Source organism: Copadichromis virginalis, linkage group LG7 (genome assembly GCF_057382275.1).
Source record: "Copadichromis virginalis isolate Kocher_CV1m ecotype Utaka linkage group LG7, C_Virginalis_male_GT1.1, whole genome shotgun sequence".
NCBI classification, from domain to species: domain Eukaryota; kingdom Metazoa; phylum Chordata; class Actinopteri; order Cichliformes; family Cichlidae; genus Copadichromis; species Copadichromis virginalis.
The window spans coordinates 57,124,118-57,144,852 of record NC_140624.1 but is presented as its reverse complement, the minus strand read 5'-3'; the positions used below and the strand labels follow the sequence as shown (position 1 = coordinate 57,144,852).

General features: G+C 40.6%; 1 protein-coding gene across 2 annotated transcripts in view; it reads right to left on the bottom strand.

Annotated features, from left to right (window-relative positions):
- Window positions 1-20,735, bottom strand: part of ttc28 (tetratricopeptide repeat domain 28) — a 166,352-nt gene that overhangs the window by 142,124 nt on the left and 3,493 nt on the right. For both annotated transcript variants that reach the window (XM_085464402.1, XM_085464403.1), the window contains exon 2: window positions 16,155-16,517. In XM_085464402.1, the coding sequence (XP_085320528.1) occupies window positions 16,155-16,517 (363 nt within the window). The remainder of the gene's footprint in view (window positions 1-16,154; window positions 16,518-20,735) is intronic.

Below are 20,735 nucleotides of genomic sequence, written 5' to 3'. Positions count from 1 at the left end.
TGATGGATTGTCGGAGCATTACGGCTATTGTATGCAGGCGCCTCGCGGAGTGATACGTACTGTGCTTCAACATAATATTACCTTATTGTGTGTATAACCGCTTTTTACGTTTTGTGGATATTATACATGGTTATGCTGAGGATATGTTGACCAATTTCCACTGGAAATGCCTTTTGGTTAAACTGTCAGCAAGGAATTTGCAATTTTTATATAACTTTAATACACATAAAAACACCTGCTTGTTTAAGTGAAAATGCATTGATGGGTTTTTTTGCACTAATAAAGTTGTGAAGTTGTAAAGTATTTTGTCTAGTGTCATTTATATCGTCATTTATATCGTTATTGCAAATTGTCAGATGTGATTAATATTTTTGGTCATATCGCCCTGCTCTATACGTCACATTAGAGCCCCGTCTCACTTCCAACTTGTCACTTAGCGACGTTATGTCACATTTTAATCCGTTGGGTATCTTGCAGTGTTATTTTCAAGCAAGAAAGCTTTACCTTACTAGCAGGTGTTTGAACCATGACAATGATCTTTTTACTAAACTTAGCAGTTTTGGAATCTAAGTCTAACCAAACAGCAAAAACAAGCAGGCGAAAAATGTGAAGGAAACTAAACAGAATGAAAACAAAGTCAAAGTCAGCACAAAAACAGAGCTCCTACACAAGAGACAAACTGTGGTCTCGTAGCTGACAGTTTTGTGAACGCCACCACTACCTCTCCTGCTCTCTTGATACAGAATTTGTCACTCTCGTTCATACAGGAGCACTAGCTCTTGGCGACATACAGTGGGGCAAAAAAGTATTTAGTCAGCCACCGATTGTGCAAGTTCCCCCACCTAAAATGATGACAGAGGTCAGTAATTTGCACCAGAGGTACACTTCAACTGTGAGAGACAGAATGTGAAAAAAAATCCATGAATCCACATGGTAGGATTTGTAAAGAATTTATTCGTAAATCAGGGTGGAAAATAAGTATTTGGTCAATAACAAAAATACAACTCAATACTTTGTAACATAACCTTTGTTGGCAATAACAGAGGTCAAATGTTTACTATAGGTCTTTACCAGGTTTGCACACACAGTAGCTGGTATTTTGGCCCATTCCTCCATGCAGATCTTCTCGAGAGCAGTGATGTTTTGGGGCTGTCGCCGAGCAACACGGACTTTCAACTCCCGCCACAGATTTTCTATGGGGTTGAGGTCTGGAGACTGGCTAGGCCACTCCAGGACTTTCAAATGCTTCTTACGGAGCCACTCCTTTGTTGCCCGGGCGGTGTGTTTTGGATCATTGTCATGTTGGAAGACCCAGCCTCGTTTCATCTTCAAAGTTCTCACTGATGGAAGGAGGTTTTGGCTCAAAATCTCACGATACATGGCCCCATTCATTCTGTCCTTAACACGGATCAGTCGTCCTGTCCCCTTGGCAGAAAAACAGCCCCATAGCATGATGTTTCCACCCCCATGCTTCACAGTAGGTATGGTGTTCTTGGGATGCAACTCAGTATTCTTCTTCCTCCAAACACGACGAGTTGAGTTTATACCAAAAAGTTCTACTTTGGTTTCATCTGACCACATGACATTCTCCCAATCCTCTGCTGTATCATCCATGTGCTCTCTGGCAAACTTCAGACGGGCCTGGACATGCACTGGCTTCAGCAGCGGAACACGTCTGGCACTGCGGGATTTGATTCCCTGCCGTTGTAGTGTGTTACTGATGGTGACCTTTGTTACTTTGGTCCCAGCTCTCTGCAGGTCATTCACCAGGTCCCCCCGTGTGGTTCTGGGATCTTTGCTCACCGTTCTCATGATCATTTTGACCCCACGGGATGAGATCTTGCGTGGAGCCCCAGATCGAGGGAGATTATCAGTGGTCTTGTATGTCTTCCATTTTCTGATGATTGCTCCCACAGTTGATTTTTTCACACCAAGCTGCTTGCCTATTGTAGATTCACTCTTCCCAGTCTGGTGCAGGTCTACAATACTTTTCCTGGTGTCCTTCGAAAGCTCTTTGGTCTTGGCCATGGCGGAGTTTGGAGTCTGACTGTTTGAGGCTGTGGACAGGTGTCTTTTATACAGATGATGAGTTCAAACAGGTGCCATTCATACAGGTAACGAGTGGGGGACAGAAAAGCTTCTTACAGAAGACGTTACAGGTCTGTGAGAGCCAGAGATTTTCCTTGTTTGAGGTGACCAAATACTTATTTTCCACCCTAATTTACGAATAAATTCTTTACAAATCCTACCATGTGAATTCATGGATTTTTTTTTTTCACATTCTGTCTCTCACAGTTGAAGTGTACCTCTGGTGCAAATTACTGACCTCTGTCATCATTTTAAGTGGGGGAACTTGCACAATCGGTGGCTGACTAAATACTTTTTTGCCCCACTGTATGGCAGCTGGTATACCACAGTACTAACAACTCTGGACACCTTGAGAGCTGCCAGCAGCTTCAACAATATGACCCTGAAAATGTAATGGGTTGGAAAACAATAGGATTAAGCCATGGTTAGGTTTAGATACAAAAAGAACTTTTCATTTACAGATTTTGTTTCCTTCCATTTCCCAGCTTTCCCAGCTTGGCACTCTTAGGCTACAAATCTCTTCTTATGGAATAATGGGTTGTTTTTTTCTGAAGATGGTGGTAAAGTTACTGACCAGAAATATTTCCTCCTTCTGCACTGTCAAGTGAAGGTGGAGCAAAAACCAAAAACATCACAGCAAATGCACCAGTGCTTCGCACCCACTTCCAGCACATGCTGAGGAAGCTATAGTTAAAATCTTTGATGAATTATATATCTCCTGCTAACAGTGAAAGCTGCAAAAAGAACCTTGATTAAGACCTTTCCTTAATCAGAAATGATCTCAATCAGCTGGATGGGGAAAGCGCTGCATTTATACCAAGACTCATCATTGTGTGGCTGTGCAAAAAAAATCCTTTAATCCTGTTACTTCTTATTGACACTTTTTCTTCTAATGTTTTTCCTCACTCTGTTGCTGCATGTTGATTCAATTTGTTTTATATGTTTGTTTGTTAGTGTTTTTAAAGACATGATTACACATTGGGTTTGGGTAGTTTCTGCACAGATCATTTTAAGATGCAGCGCACACCGCTGCTCTGTGGGGCTACAAATTGAACCTCAATACCAGACAACTAACCTAAATGTGTCAGACATTACTAACAAATCATACTTTAAGTAAGGTAAGTGAAAAAGTACTGGCTCTGAAATATATAAGAGTACAAAGGCAAAAAGTAACTCTTTTATCTACCAGCTACTGTACAAAGTAAACTGTATTTCAGCCCATATTAATATAATAATAACATAACATTAATACGCAGGCATCCAAGTTGTTGGACGTTAAGAGTTTAAAGGCCAAAGCAATCAAGATTTTCTGTAAATATTTTCTATTGTTTACAACAGACTACACGTATACACATGGGGACAGAAGATACCACCACCAAATCAGCCATCTTTAGCAGAAAACCTGACTCACTGACTGAGCTACAGGAATCCATTATGAGCCACTTGAACTAGTTCACTAAATATAAAATAGGTCAAACTTCAACAGGTCGACCTCAAGCAGCTTAAATATATGTACACAATACATGCATCAATATTAATAATCTTTAAAAATCATGCATATTATAATAGATATTATAATAGACAGAAGTGATATTTTATTGCAGAGTATTTATTTTAAAGACACCATTCCTTGAGCCAGTGTCCTAAAACCACAAATTTCAAAAGCATGTTGGTTTGTGATTCTTTGCGAGAGTAGAAAAAAACCTATTAGAGCATGTTTAGACTCACAAGGATTTTATTCGCTAAAATCATTATATGAACCTTTGGCCATATTTAATACGGCCATCCATTACTGTATCAGAATATGTATGACAGAAAAAAAAACATGAGATACTGCATTTTAGATCCCATTAACAATTATGCTGTTTAAACTTTTGAGTGCAGACCTTCACAGGGTACTGTGAAAAAATGATATTTAGTTTAGTAAAGGATCTGACCACTTCTTCTACTGCTGACTATTTGTGATCACGGTCATCTGACCATAAAACAGCTATTATATCCCCTCTCTAACCTTCAGCACCTCTGTCTCTGTCTTTCAAACACAAAATAAATCAATGTGACCACAACACAAACCCATCCTCGGCTGTGAAGGAAAGGGCTGGTCAGAGGTCAGATGCTGGGGTGTTGCTTTTGGAGAACATGATCACATGGGGGTGAGCAAGGGTCAAAGTCTAGGTGCAGCAAATGAAACCAAATAACGCGGAGAGGGACGTTGTTTGCTTATCAGATCTGTCCAGTTGTGCATGCGTCTGTGTTGCACTTATCTGTGTATACATGTGTGCAGTTTAAGGAAAAAGGTATTGATTTAGTAACAGAGCTGAAAGCTTTCAACATTGATTTCTTCCTCTGGAGAACTGGATGAGAGCAGGAAGGATCTGGAGGAGTGAGGGGTCAACACCTCTGCCCTGCTGGCAGTACTGAACAGTAATAGGCTAATAAAACCATACTCTCCACCCCCCCCCCCAAGCCATAAGTTCAAGGTTTAATGTGTTCAGCAACACACCAGTTCTTACTGCAATGACTAAAGAAACAAAGTCATAGGATATTCGCATATTATAATGATAATATTTTAAACAATTTTCAGGCATTTGCAAATCACATTCAAAGTCAATTAATGCACTTGTAAATATTTTTACAAAAGAGATCATTAAATGATAATATTCAAATGATTGCTTTCCCCAAAAATATTTAGCAATTTACACCATACATTAACATGAATTTAAGTTAATTATTCTAAATTAATAATGCATAAATGAATTGATTAGCATTATTATTTGAATTCTAAATTGTATGTATGTTTTTTGTCATCAAAAGAGGTGTAAAACCTCTTCAAACAGTTTTTACAGGGATAAACTAATGGATAATCACAGGGTAGTATAAGTTCCACTTAATCAGCTGCCTGCTGTTAATAGTGGTCATGCAAACAACAAGAAAAAAACAAATCAAAATCTGAAATCTGAGTGGGGAAAATGATGTTGATAAATTTGGATTCTTTTGTCATTAAAATAGCGATCGTTGTTGCTCCAATTTCACAAGTAGAAAATTGAGAAAAATGTTTACATAAATATATTCCTGAGTGTAGAAGATTTACACAGATTGTAGTGACTGCATGCACCACTGGGCAAGCTAACAACGCTCAGCCTTGTATGTGTCCATGAGAAAATAAATTACACTATGTAGTCAACAGAAAAGATAAGAAAGGTAGGTGTGTGTGTGTGTGTGTGTGTGTGTGTGTGTGTGTGTGTGTTCTATTTATGTTTCTATGTTATGTTATGTGCTAGTGCTAACTAATAGCTAATTTGATTTGTTCATGCCTTATGGCAAGGTTGTATTAAATTGTGCTATTATGCTCTTTCACACACACACACGTACACGCACACACCAACAGGTAACCTCAGCTCGTCTGATATTTGACTATATTAGCAGCTTGTGCCTGACAGGCGTGTCACTGGAGTGGTGCACACTGAGCCTGCTCTCGTCCCTCAGGACACTTGTGAAGGTCATATTTAGCCAACTGACAAAACACTCCTCAATTGCCTCTGAATATTACAGAAGCAAAAGCTTCAGAGAGGAGTAAGTACTGATAGCATTCTACAGAAATTCACACCTTTGGCTCGAACACTGTTATTCAGCAATTAATGCTGGATGATGGAGTGAACAAAGCATCCCAGCATTTTCAACACCCCGGTGCAGGAACAGTTTCATTTATTATCGGCTGGACGACTCCACATTTCAGTCAGGTAACATGTCTCCAGGCTTCCTGTGTAAAATAAAGGCACATGCAGCTTTTCAAGAGTTTCATTAATATACAATTTCATTTTTTTGAGTTGAAGATAAGCTGGAACATACAAAAGAGAATTAACCCTGTCTGGCTATGAAACTGTTGAGCTCCACATTTATTAATCCTTTGATGCCTGCACATTGTGTCATGCAAGACGTCGACATTCTCCTCCTAAGAAAGACCATACAGTCTACATGATCATGTAATAAACATGATCATGTAGACTGTATGGTCTTTCTGTTTTTATTGATACGCTACACGAGTCCCAGCTCAAACAGACAGTTGGTGGTACATATGCCCAGTGAAGCTCCCATGCTTGGCAGCCTAGCAGTGTCACTGGGGCCCTGCCAAACACATGAGCTTATAATTGTATTTGATTTAATGCGAGGAAAGTATGCATAAGGTTTTACACATTGACTGACAGATTGATCATCCATCAGCATGCATTAGTGGAATGCAGGTGTTTTGTGGCCAGAAATATGATGAAACAAAAGGACATAAATGTTGTTTTATTTCAATTCGGACAGATTTCTGGTACCCTACTTGCAAAAACTACAATAATATGAAGGGTTTTTTTGTCTAGAAAATCTGTAGGTAATTATTTTAGTGATTAGTTCCTCTAGCTCTTGCAGCTGAACTGCTGTTAACAAACACCCAAGATGCTAATTGCATCAACCTCATTAACCTCAGCTGCACAATACAATTAGCATTATTATTATTTATTATTATTTTTATTCACATAGTATTTTTTGTTGTAAGCATTATTTGCATTTTGATCTGCAGGATTCATCCTCATATGTCGCTTTCCCCATGGTGTCGTCCAGAGTGAGAGAACGATAACTAACATTTTCACACATGAAGAGATGAAGAGTCCGAGACTGACTAATTGAGCAGTTTTGAACTGTATTATGTGTACTATAAAAAAAAGGAGGCTGCCTGCCAGGATACGAATGTTGCTTATATTGTACACATTCCTATCACATTTACAAGAAGTGCTCTCTTTGAAGCTCAAACCCGGTTGCCTCCAGAGACTCCCACACAGACATCACAGGAGTCCCAAAGATCTGATTGTTCATTAACCTCGGCCTCTGCCTGGAAATAGCAACATACAACCTGTCATTAGTGAGTCATTCACTCTTGCTGTTTATCTCTCTTCTCTTTTCTCTCAGGTTTTCTTTTTTTCTGCTCCATTACTCCGAGGCTGCTCAATTCCAAATGTTCAGAATGTAAGAAGAAAATCGCAACATCTGTGGCAAGGATGACAAATCCCAAAGCAAAGCCGTACTTCAGTGAAACATAGTTAAGCATTTTTTGAGAGAGAGAAAGAGAGAGAGAATGAACAACAACAAGATACACTAGGTGGACTGTCGTTAGATTTTACACACAAAAAAGTGATTTATCAGTTTATCACAGTGATTTATCCCCAGAGAATAATCACTGTGGTAATCTCGTAACTTTAGCGTCTTTACTTCAATCAGGTTGGCAAAGAGCTTTGGGTTAGGAATAAGGTTAAGTTACATTTTAGCCACATGCTAAACAAGCATAGCTTAGCATAGGCCAACACTGCAACAGGTAGAACACTGTTGTTTATTTCAAAATAGCCAAAAGCTAATAAGATTTCCATCAGTTTCTATTCAATTTTACATTGTGTATAATGCTAATTAGCAATCATCAGCATGCTAGAAAGAATTGGCTTCTCCTCATTGGCACTCTGTTAAATGCAGAATTGAATTTAAAAATACTTCTCCTCACATACCATATCTTGAATAATCAGGCCCATCTTATCTTAAAGACCTCATAACACCATACTGCCCAAATAGAAGACTTCGGTCAGACTGCTGGCTGATTATTTTTTTTTTTTGCTCCAAGAGTATTTAAAGTAGAATGGGAGGCAGAGCCTTCAGCTTTTTGTCCCCTCTTCTGTGGAACCAGCTCCCAGTTTGGATTTGGGTGATCTTTCCTCTTCTTTTTTTTTTCAATCATTAAATAATTGCAGTTTGTCTTTGTTTTTTTGTTTTTTTGAAGACCCAGATCTGCCTCATGGGCACATCTAATTTTTCTGCCTTTGCAAATAAAGAAAGCAAACTAGATCCATTTTTCCAGCTGTCTTAATGTCCTTCCCAAAAATTAACTCGCGCAGAATATTATCATAATCAATAGAAATGATCTACAGAAATAAGACCCCTGTTGCTTAAAAACAGCTGAGACCAAAATCGTGATCCTGAGATGTTCTTTTTTACTTGCTCACAGTCTGATAGCAGTCACACCATGCTGTGTTCAAGTCCAACTGAGTCACTCTTTCATTATCTCCCACTGCTCTTATCTTTTTCTTTCACTGAAATTCTCTTTGCACAGACAGCCGAGGCACCCAACTGTGTGCAAGGGAGATGTACGCAGAGAGAGGATAAAGGACGCGTTAACAAACTGCAGTAGCTAAGCAGGATTGCTGAGACAGCAAGCTATGGTCAAGTCTAGAGTGTATATAAACCAATGCTGCAAGTCGAGAAGTAGAAGCATATCTCCCAATTAATGCCAGGCAATTAGGCCCACTGCTCTTCTAGGCAAAATTAAAAATCATTACAGTCTGCAGGATATGTATGAGTATGGGTGTGTGTGTGGCACACCGTAAGCAGCAGGTGATATAGTACTGCTGGTGTGTGCTTTTTCTCCAAATATGTTATCACATTTGATTTTCATGAAAAGATGCAAAGTAGCTCCATCTGGCCTTTATCTGCTGATAACGATAAGGGGGGGGGGGGGGGGGGGGGGGGGAGCTAGTATGATTATTTAAATACAGACATAGGCAGACAGTCCTTTACTGTTGTCCAAGAGGTTGTGAGTGGGGAGTTTCCTGACATATCATTGCTGCTCTCTAGTGGTTGCTGCAAAAACTTGAAATGTAAAAATGATCTCAGTCCTTTTGCCTGTATCTTTCTATTACTACTGAAATGTACTGTTTGTACTAAGAATTCATGTGAAATAAATCATTTTTTAAATGACGTACTGATTTATTTCTTAGCAAATGTAAAACCTTTTTAACAATGAAATTCTTAACATATTTATTTTCTTAACAAAAGAAACAAATAATGAATTTAAAGCATAATGAGCTATTCTTATTTACTTAACTTGTAGTACGTATTGACATAATGAAAATTCAGTATTTAATTTAGAGACTAAAACTGCTGAAAAATTAAAGCAAAATGAATAGAAATACAACAAAAATCAAAAGGTTTGTTTATTTTTCTGACAGTTATTTTCATTATCAATTATTTACATTACACTCTCGATTGCTTTTTCAATTAATTGTTTTGTATATTAAATGTCAAAAATAGTGAAAAACATTTTTACACTGCTTCTTTTCACTGTCACCTTTGTTTTTGATTGATTAATTGAATCAGAATTTCAGATCTAGATGACTTTTTGAAACTGGTCTGAAAAACTATATGCTTGAATACAATGGACAATACCACCAGTGTCTTTGGTGGATGAAAATGATCAAATTGATACACAAAGAAAACAACAGTGTGGTTCAATGTACAGTGGGGCATACACAATGAAATGTTTCCCTGCTGTAGACTGACTCCTCCTTCACCTCACATGCTCTGCAGTAAGTCCTGGATTACCCTACTGACCCACGCTGAGTTCTCCGTGACACAGATTCACTTATAGCACAAAACCAGCAGAGGACATTAAAATCACATCAACACAACGTCGGTCATAGGACCTTAAACTCACCCAACCAGGGAGGAACCAAACATGCGGAAATTGAATGTTTTGCCTTGTTTAGATCACATTATAATATAGCCTCTGTCATGTGGGGAAGCTTCCTAAACAGGACATTTTAAGCCCCAAGACCTACTTAAAGAAACAGGGCTGTGCGTTCTCTGCACGTATGCTGGTAATATTTTTGCCCCATGTGGTTGCAGAGTAGTTTCTTAATGACAGGGGAAGCCTGAGCAGTGCGGGGCCAGCTCCACGGCCCTCTGCATAAACAGCCATAGCTGGCTGCCATCTGGTTGGCTCCTACTTCAGAGCAGAGAACCCACTGAATCCTTACTGATCATCTCCACTGATTCCTACATTGAACTGCTGGAGTATGTAGGAACAGTTACGGATTGTAACATCAAACTTATACCCAAATAATTAAAGGGCTGGTATAACCAAACTAACAAAAATCTAAATTCTTGCTTACTTTAGAGGATTTTTAGGGACACAGAAAGCATTGGTTTAATTTGACATATTCTTCTTTTCAGATTTCTGCCACAAATCCAGTGTATAAAGTGTATTCAGTGTATAGTGTAATAAAGAGAGGGACTATTACAAGCAGTACATGTAATATTGATTATTAGTATATTTATAACATTAATAGTGCAATCATTGATTAATTATATCATCAGATAAATCTGATTACTAGTTTTTCACTAATCTATTATTTTCAAGGCCTATGGAGTGTCTCACACACACTCAAATGGCCTTCAAAGTCATTGCATTTTAAATGACTTCGCAGTTCCCAGTAACTACACTGCAGCGGTATTTAAAAATCTTCAAAAAAAAAAATCTTTTATGATATTTAAAGTTCAGATTTCTGAGCTGATTTCTTAAGCAAACCAAAACTAGGTAACTTATCTTGTCTCCTGCCACACCAGAGGAGACAAGACTTTAGACCATGTGTATTCCAACCTGGCTGGAGCCTACAAAGCCACACCCCTCCCCCACATTGGACAATCGGACCATCTCTCCCTGTTCCTCACACCTCGGTATTCACCACTCATCCAACGTGTGAAACCTGCTGTGAGGACAATTAAAGTGTGGCCAGAGGGGACAGACGCAGTGCTCCAGGACAGATTTAAAAACACAGACTGGAATATGTTCACCCACACAGACCTGGACCAGTACGCCTCATCTGTACTGGATTACATCTCCAAAACCACAGGCAGTGTCACCACCCAGAAACGGATCACCATGTACCCCAACCAGAAGCCTTGGATGAACCGGGATGTTCGTCTCCTCCTGAAGGCCCGCAACACTGCCTTTAGGTCAGGAGATGCACACGCCTACAGTACAGCCAGGGCTAATCTAAAGAAGGGCATCAAAAAAGCCAAACACCATTACAAAAAGAAGGTAGAAGAACACTTCTCCAACTCCAACCCCCGACGCATGTGGCAAGGACTCCAGACCATCACAGACTACAGGACCACCAAACCCTCCCCCGCATCCTCTGATGTCTCCTTCCTCAACGAGCTCAACAACTTTTATGCTCGTTTTGAGCGAGGGAACCCCACAACCACAACCAAAGCAGACATGACGCCAGACCACCAACCTATGACTCTCTCCCCCACCGATGTAGGAGCGGTGCTGAGCAGGATCAATGTCCACAAGGCTGCAGGCCCTGATGGCATCCCCGGGCGTGTTCTCAGAGCGTGTTCTGGGGAGCTTGCAGGAGTGCTCACAGACATATTCAATCTGTCCTTGGCCCACGCTGTGGTACCGGCCTGCTTCAAATCCACCTCCATCGTCCTGATACCCAAAAACTCCAACCCATCTTGCCTCAATGATTACCGCCCAGTAGCACTCACCCCCATCATCACTAAGTGCTTAGAGCGACTGGTCCTAGCACACTTCAAATCCTGTCTCCCCCCCACCCTGGACCCCCACCAATTCGCATACCGCCGGAACAGGAGCACAGAGGATGCAGTCTCCATCGCAATGCACTCTGTCCTCTCACACCTGGACAACAACAACACCTACGCCAGAATGCTGTTTATAGACTTCAGTTCAGCATTCAATACAATCCACCCCTCACAACTCATCAGGAAACTGACAGACCTGGGTATCAGTTCCCTCATCTGCAAATGGTTACTGGACTTCCTGACCAACCGCCCCCAACATGTCCGGCTGGATAACCGCTGCTCATCTACCATCACAATGAACACCGGTGTACCACAAGGCTGTGTGATGAGCCCTTTCCTCTACTCCCTCTTCACCCACGACTGCAGACCTGCTGATGGTTCCAACACCATCATTAAGTTTGCAGATGACACCACGGTGATTGGCCTCATCAGTGACAACGATGAGGCCGCCTACAGGGAGGAGGTGGATCGTCTGGCTGAGTGGTGCGACAGAAACAACCTGCTGCTTAACACCGAGAAGACCAAGGAGCTCATCGTGGACTACAGGAGGAATGCTGACCCACATCCACCCATCCACATTAAGGGGACGGCTGTGGAGCGTGTGAGCAGCTTCAAGTTCCTGGGAGTCCACATCTCCGAGGATCTCACCTGGACGACCAACTGCTCCAAGCTGGTCAAGAAGGCTCACCAGCGCCTCTTCTTCTTGAGGACTCTGAGGAAGAACCACCTGTCCTCAGACATCCTGGTGAACTTCTATCGCTGCACCATCGAGAGCATCCTGACCAACTGTATAACAGTCTGGTACGGGAACTGCTCTGCCTCGGACCGGAAGGCGTTGCAGAGGGTCGTGAAAACTGCCCAGCGCATCGCCGGAGCACCACTTCCTGCCATAAAAGACATCTACAGGAAGCGGTGTCTGAAAAGGGCTGGGAAAATCATCAAAGACCCCAGTCACCCATCACATGGACTCTTCACCCTCCTGCCCTCTGGGAGGCGCCACAGGAGCCTCCGGACTAAGACCACCAGGTACCGGAACAGCTTCTTCCCCACAGCTGTCAGACTCCTGAACTCTGCCTCCTGACATCTGACCCACGTTAAACTCATGGACTGAACATACACACACCCACAATGGACAACTGTACCCTCAAACACAATAATAACATGGACTGAACCACCACTCACAACCACTAGCACTTTATATAGCCTCTGTAGAAACTATCTACACCCTCACTTATCTTAACTGCACTACTGTATAGCTCTGTGTAAATAATCATTCTGTACATTCGATAATCTTTAATCCTACAACTGTTTACAACTTGCATAGTTCCCATTTCTGTATAGCTGTATATCCCAGATTCTGTAAAGTTATTTATTTCATATTCTGTATAGTTTTTCATATTTATATCCTGTTCATATCCTGTACATAGCTTGTACTCACTACAGCCTGTACATACTTATAGTTATAGAATATTCACAACATACTTCATACCGTGTACATTATAACATACCATAATAGACCCATTTCTGTAATATACTCACATATCTATATTATTGCTAATATATATTGTAATATATCTATATCACTAAAGCACTTCTGGATGGATGCAAACTGCATTTCGTTGCCCTGTACCTGTGCATGTGCAATGACAATAAAGTTGAATTCTATTCTATTCTATTCTATTCTATTTTCCACATTTCTGGGTTTTGTACAATCACTATCGATTCTTACTGTTAATGTAAAGCTTAAAATGTCTCACAAACACCTGCACTGACATTTTTCAAATGCAAGGAAAAAGAAGATTTGTTTGGGACTACATTTAGTGACAGATTGATCTGGAATGATTATATGCTATATTTACAAGCAAAGAATGCTTTACCCTAAAATAATTAGTCACGATAACTGGACGGACAGCAGTTCAACAGTCACTGATATTTTGGAGGGTACGTGCTCAAGCACAAAAAGGGCACATACTGTAAGTAGTATTTTAAAAAGTACATTGTGCACAATAACAAATGTATTAGCTACTTGCTTGCTTTTCACAGTCTGACCTTTGGGTGAAGTTATCAGAACATTCACTCCTGGAAAGACTGTCTTGAATATTTTAAACTGAATAATCGTTCTCACTAGAATGATGGACTTCCCAGACTGATGGGAAGGTTTATATTCACCATGTTTTCTCTTGCTGGCTCTCTGCGTTTTCAGATTTATATTTTCTGCCTATTTAAAACCCTTTTCCTGCCATCATTGTGCAGTGTTCTGTGTTCTTTGAGCTACATTAGTAAGTCAGTCACTCTTTTGACCCCCTACAATACATCCTGATTTTCTAGAGATGAATTTAGATTTTTGGTTTTGGCTCAACAAACTCTTCAGCAAAAACATTTCCCATCAGCATCATAATCTCAGCTGATCCATAAACGATACCTCATCCAAGATCAGTTATCTAGCCTTTAATCTGCTACAATGCCAAGCAGACGTCTTTACTTGTGGGACCCAAAAGTACGGCAGTCTGTGTGGTGAAGCAAAACTTTCCCATACTGCTATAAGCTTAGATATTTGAATAAGTAATGCACCTGTTTTCAGGGGGGAAAAAAAGAAAAAGCTTCTGTGAAAGCACTTAACAACTTCTCAAAAACACACAAAGCCCGTGTAGGCATGACAGAAAACATTCATACGCAAAAGAGCCAGATCTACAAAAGAGAGACACTTTCACAAGAAAAGCTTTCGCTCCTGCAGCAATTTTACGTCTGTGATGTAACTTCATTTGAATCACAAAGAAAGAAAAAGCTTTCTCAAATCTTTGCACTGAATGCAGGAGAGAGAGAAAAGGACGAAAACAAAATCAAAAATGCAAAGAAGTCCTCCTTTTCTGTACGGTGTTGTTATCCAGATAAGCACACAAATATAAGCGACTTTTGACCAGCTACACCCCTCAGTTCCCATGACGGAGTCGACTCATTTTGTGTTTGTGATACAGAGACTGTGTGTTTGAGCCTGTTGTGCCAACAGAAAAGTCGACAGGGGCAGCACTAGGGCAAGCTGTGGGAGGCTCACAGAAAAGAAGAAAAGAAAAAAAGCAGACACCGAGGCCGGGTTGATGAAGAGCCGAAAGAAGGAACTCAAGCAGAAATAAATTCCCCCCCGCCCCCCCCCCCCCCCCTTCAGAAAGACCCCCTCTTATTGGTAGTTCATTAGTCTTGATCTTGCCTTTGACCCACAGTAAATGCTGCAGCAAGCACACTGCTATGACACCGCCACTATACAAGCACAGACACAGGAATGCTGCTTCTGTTATTGTCTTTAAGTGCCAAACTCAGGCCAAGGCCTAGCCAGGGTTTCAAAAACAAACTAACAACCGTGCAAGGTTTTCACTCACTCACACACACACACACACACACACACACACACACGCACACACACACACACACACACACCACTTCCGTCCATTCTCTCTCACAGAGAAAGGAAGTGGAGTCGAACTGGCCGAGCCCCAGCTGTCCAGACAGAGGTAGCCTGGCAAACCCAGTCTCCTGCCTGCCTACTTCCTCCTCTGAATGGCTGTAAAAGACTCACAGAGCATTTGCTGTCCTTCAGTGCTCACTGTTTTGTAAGATGTAGAGAGCCACTTCAAGTGTAAAGAAGTACTTAAATGTACTTTCTGCGATGCACAAGAGTGATAGTCTCAACCCTAATTTTTACGTGATCACATTTTGTCCCCCGCCTCTGTTTTGTTTTTAGGGCAAACCCAATAGAAGTTTTGCTCTCTGGGACTCAGAAGTTACATTGTGGGACCCTCTTTGCTTAGTGAACATCTGCCTACATTTTCCATCAGTATTTATCCCCACAGTGGGCTGCCCACTGTGGGTCATGTGGCTCTGGCCATAGTGCCCCCACATGAGACCATAAGAAGCATGTTGCTGGGTGTTAGCACCATTGTTTCCTTCACTAACAATGCTGGGATTGTGATATAGTAAGAAAAAATGTGTGATAGCTGAGAAACCTACTTGTTACATACTTCTTCAATATCCAAAATATGATCTTTGTACAACAGGAAAAAAATAGTACTGATACATTAGCAGTGAACATAAATAGTCCAGCTCTCTATCATCACTGTCATCACAATGTTTCTCCTAATCCTTGCATATTTACAGGGACATCTCTGAGATCTATGTGTGTGCTGTCCTTTTTAAACAGCTGCCAAACAAAGAAAGACTATAAAGGACAAGATAAACAACATGTTATAAAAAGCACAACAAGCAGGCTGCAGCATCTAAATAGTAGACCTCTATTCAGCTGCCACACACTGTTAAAAATTCAAACTCTAGAAAAACACACCATCTGACGAGATTTTGAAAGGAAAGAGAGAAAATAAGGGTCTGCTTCGTTCTGAGCTGCACGCAGATCATTAAAGTCCAAGTTCAAAAATGAACTTGATCAAAGATCACCATCACATGACAACCTGCGCATAAAATGAGGCTGAGCTTTCACAGAGGATAGCATATTGATTCTAAGTGTTTATAGTTAGCAGTTTTTTTGCTTTTCAGTATACACACAAGCCATACATCCTTCTCACATTCATTTAAGAAAGTCTCAGGAACAGCAACTTTACCACAATCTCATTTGAAATGTGTGATTGGCCAAGGGTCCAACCTCTTACCTTGGGCCATTTGGGGTTGATGAGTCGTGCTTTAATTGCATCATCCAACGCGGTGCTGTACTCGCCCAGTCTCAGATATGCTGCAGAGCGGTTACTGTACAAAATGCAGTTTTGGGGATCGGCAGTCAGGGCTTCACTGTAAAGGCGAACAGCCAGTTCAAATTCCCCCTGCTGGCAGGCCTGATTACTGCGACGCACCCGCTCGAGAAATTCAGCTTTGCTAAGGGCTGGGGGTCCAGTGCCAGACAGTCGATCGGCTCTTTTTACCATCTGGGCTGAAAGGATCACAGGTGCAGGAGAAGAGGTCGATGACGAAGAAGGGTCGGTGGTCCTGCTGGTGGAGCGAGAACCAAAAAGAGAGAACTGAGGAGAGAAGAAGCAAAAGGGAGGAGAAAAAGGGAGAAAGGGGAAGAGCAGGGTTAAATGTTTTGCAACTAGAGAAGAAATCTTTATTTTACTCACTGTTTGACATAAAATTTTTGGCAAATGAAATAATAAACCGTTATCACCATCAACAAATGAATTCATTACTTCATTCAATCATATTTATATAGTGCCAACTTATTATTTGAAGGTAGAGACCCTGCATAGAAAAAAACTGATCATGTGCCAATAACCATGAAACAGCAGGTCTTCCTGTCTTAATGGGCAGAAACTCTTTTAGTAGCATTTGTAGGACCAATAGCAATGATGATTATCATGAAAGCATATTGTCAATCAAATAGATGAGTTATAAAATCGATTCACCTAGCATGCAGAGTTGTGAAAGGAGAAGTATACAAACTGTCAAAACAGTTTTCCATATCAGGATGTAAGCATGTTTTTAATGCATGTTCAGCATTTTAACAAGACACCCTGTGGGGATTGATTACCTTATGGAGCCAGCCTCAAGTGGCCATTAGAGGAACTGAGATTTGTGACATTTGGTTTTGGGTTCAAATTTCATTTCCAAAGGTAGCTGCTTTGGGTTTCCCCATCTCCCACTGATGAATATCATTGCTCTTCAGACATCACCTCTACAAAACAACTGTGATGCTGTTCATTTTAATAGTCTAAATGCTTCATTTAATTATTGCTTAACTGGTGAACTTGTACTAATTTTTCATATCATTATATTGCTGCGGTATTAGAGTGGTTTGCACACATTCCTGGTTTAATCCCTGGAGGAGCCTGACCCTGAACTGCATAGGTGGAATTAAATTGATGGACGTTACCATGGTAAACATAGATGTTAATATTAGGAAGTTTAGAATTTTCATTGCATAGCCCTTTTAGTGGAAAAGGGTGGAGTGCCAACTCGGTGTCAGGGACAAGACCCTGCACCAAGTGGAGGAGTTTAAGTCTCTCGGGGTCTTGTTCAAGAGTGATGGGAGAAGGGGGCGGGAGATCGCCAGACGTATTGGTGCAGCGGCTGCAGTGATGCGGACGCTGTACCGGTCTGTTGTGGTGAAGAGAGAGCTGCGTGTAAAAGCAAAGCTCTCAATTTACCGGTCGATCTACGCCCCTACCCTCACCTATGGTCACGAGCTGTGGGTAGTGACCGAAAGAACGAGACGGCGGAAATGGGCTTCCTCCGAAGGGTGACTGGCCTCTCCCTTAGAGATGGGGTGAGAAGTTCGACCATTCGGGAGGATGACTACAGCATGTGACCAAAAGCACCAGAAAAAACTATTTCATATAGTATTTTTGGATGCTAGTATTTGTGTGTTTTATAAAGGCATCGGGTGATTTGTTTAGAATTTGGGTGCACTATTATTGGGTGTAGCAGCTATTTCAAATCTCACTGAACTGAGGTGCATAGGAGCAAAGGGTGACATGTACAAAAGTTGAGCCCAGCTATCACATATTTTTAGCTGTTTCAATAAAAAAGCTGTTCACAGTGTTGTTTCAAAAGAAAATGTTCTTTCAGTGCTATTACAAAAGTTATTTTAAAAAAAAACCTTCCTGCATGCAGATTTCTATCCAACACAACACCAAACTGAAGCTGTTTCATTTGCATGATATGATCCAGTAGTTATTAGCAAATGGGATACCAAACTAGTGCCAGCACTTTTTCTTTCTGCACACTGGTACCAGCTTGAATTCCTCCGAGAGTTACAGAGACAGAAAGGAGGAAAGTCAGAGACTTAGTAAGATACAGGCTCTGTTCTTCTTGTTAGTTTCCGTCTCTGAAACTTTGTGTAAAATGTGCACACTGAAGTTCCCTTTCTGTAGCTTTAACATGCTGCCTCCCTCTCTGATCTGGTGTTTCCAAATTTGTCCTTTCACCAGTGCTTACACGAAGGCTTTCATTATCTCTCTCTATTTCCCTTCACACACACACACACACACACACACACACACACACACACACACACACACACACACACACACACTGAATTGTTTGGATACGCATTTAAAATATGCAGACTGGAAGGATTCCTAAAACTTCACCCAACAGTGGATTGAGAGGAGTAAAGGAAATGAAGGTTTTTTGAAGTGTACTGATTATTCACCTCATGTATGCATATATCACATGAGTGACATAAGAACTAACACTGATTTATTTCTTGAAGAATACTGTCTCATTAATTAATATCTGCTGATAAAGTAAAACATGAAATAAATATATGTATTTATAAGTAAGCTGACTCAGTAAACAAATGGAATTAGATGAATTATAAAAACTTTTTACAGATCAAATATTCATGATAAACTTTAAAAAATAACACAAAACAATTGAGGAGAGCATTGCATTCACAAATATATTGACTTGAACTTATATTTATGTGTATTCATGTCAATTATCCTTTTTTATTTTAGTATCCTTTGCTTTTAACTCCAAACCACGTTAGCCACTTCAGTCAGCTGTGTTTCTTGTTCCTGCTGCTTATAAAAAATAAGGTAAAAGAGCTTTTGTGTTTAAAGACTATCAGACTGGAACAATTTACCTGTTGAGAACAAACCAGTTTCATTACTTGCATGGCTTCTCTTCCTACTTTGAGAAGCAGTCGTCCTGTTTACTTTTTTATTAAAATATTTTTGATTCTTTGCCATCTACCTGCATGGGTTTTTTTTTTCATTTACTTACTTTTACATTAAAAGCATAGTAGTGATTTGTAATGGCTTTAAAATGACTTTTAATGATTTCATTGAACTGTTCTTTTCCAGAGTGAAATGATTGTAAGGCATACATCTTTAATGACTTTAATGACATGAATTTGAACTCAGAGACGATTTAAATTTGTTGGTCTCATGGCACAGACCCACCTTGTTTGTGTAGTCTACGAGTTTTCAATAGGGTTGAGCTTCGGGCTTTGGGAGGGCGATTCTGGAAACTTAATGGTTGCCTACTTTATTCAGTTCAATTCAATTCAGTTTTATTTATATAGCATCAAATCACAACAACAGTTGCCTCAATCTGCTTTATATTGTAAGGTAAAGATCCTACAATAATACAAAGAAAACAGAGAAAACCCTAATAGTCATATGACCCCCTATGAGCAAGCATTTTGGCAACAGTGGGAAGGAAAAACTTCCTTTTAACAGGAAGAAACCTCTGGAGGACTCAGGGTCAACGAGGGGTGGCCATCTGCTGCGATCAGTTGGGGGTGAGCGGATGAAACAGGAGAGCAGTTTTGATGCCTGTTGTGATTATTATCATGTTAGAAAAACTCGTGTCCAAGTTTCAATCATCTAACTGCTGATTTAAGGTGAAACTCGGTCCTTTTTTATTATTTCATCCACTTTGTGCAATGTATCAGTACCATTGGCAACAAAACAGCCCCAGAACATGATGAATTTAGATTCACTACCACCATGATGTTTGAAAGCTGGTACAGTGCAAGTACAGTACAAGTTTGAAAGCCTAACCTTTACTTTGTGGCTTGTCCACACGAGCAGCTACAAATTTCAATCAAGTTTGAGAGTGTCAAGTTTTGTTCAGGGGCTTCTCCATCACTATCAATCTGCCACTCCCGTCATTCATGACCCTGAGATACTCAAACTCCACTTTGGTCAGCAACTCATCCGTGAACCAGAGTGGGGACTTCGCCCTTTTCCTGCTGAGAACCATAGCCTTGGACTTGGACGTGCTAATTGTCATTCTCGCCACTTCATCCTCACAAGAGCATCACCTGATGATGCCAAAGTGGATGCCTTATGCCACTTGGCTCTGCCTAAAAGTTCTGTCTGAAATATTCTGAAGAGAATCGGTCACAAAATAAATTCAAATGTGTGCATCCAATTCTTGTTTTTTAAAGTAATTAAAGAGGTATGCTGTGCAACCATTCCACTATATAAAATGCAGTGTTTGAAGAAATCACTAAAAGCTCCAAGTTCCCATGAGATTCATGCCCATGATTACAAACCTCTGACCACAGCTACATATATATTGGGACCTGTTTGAAAACAAGATGCTGCTGCTGTGTGCCCATGTGCTGTAAAGATTAAAGTCTGATTAAAGTCTCAGTGTAAGCCACAGTTTAGAAGAGCACTGCTATACACAAGTTTCCACATAACAACAATGTGTGAAAATGCTAATTTTCATTGTTTTTCTCTTTTATTACATTATTTTCATTAATGTGCCAGGTTGTTATGAGG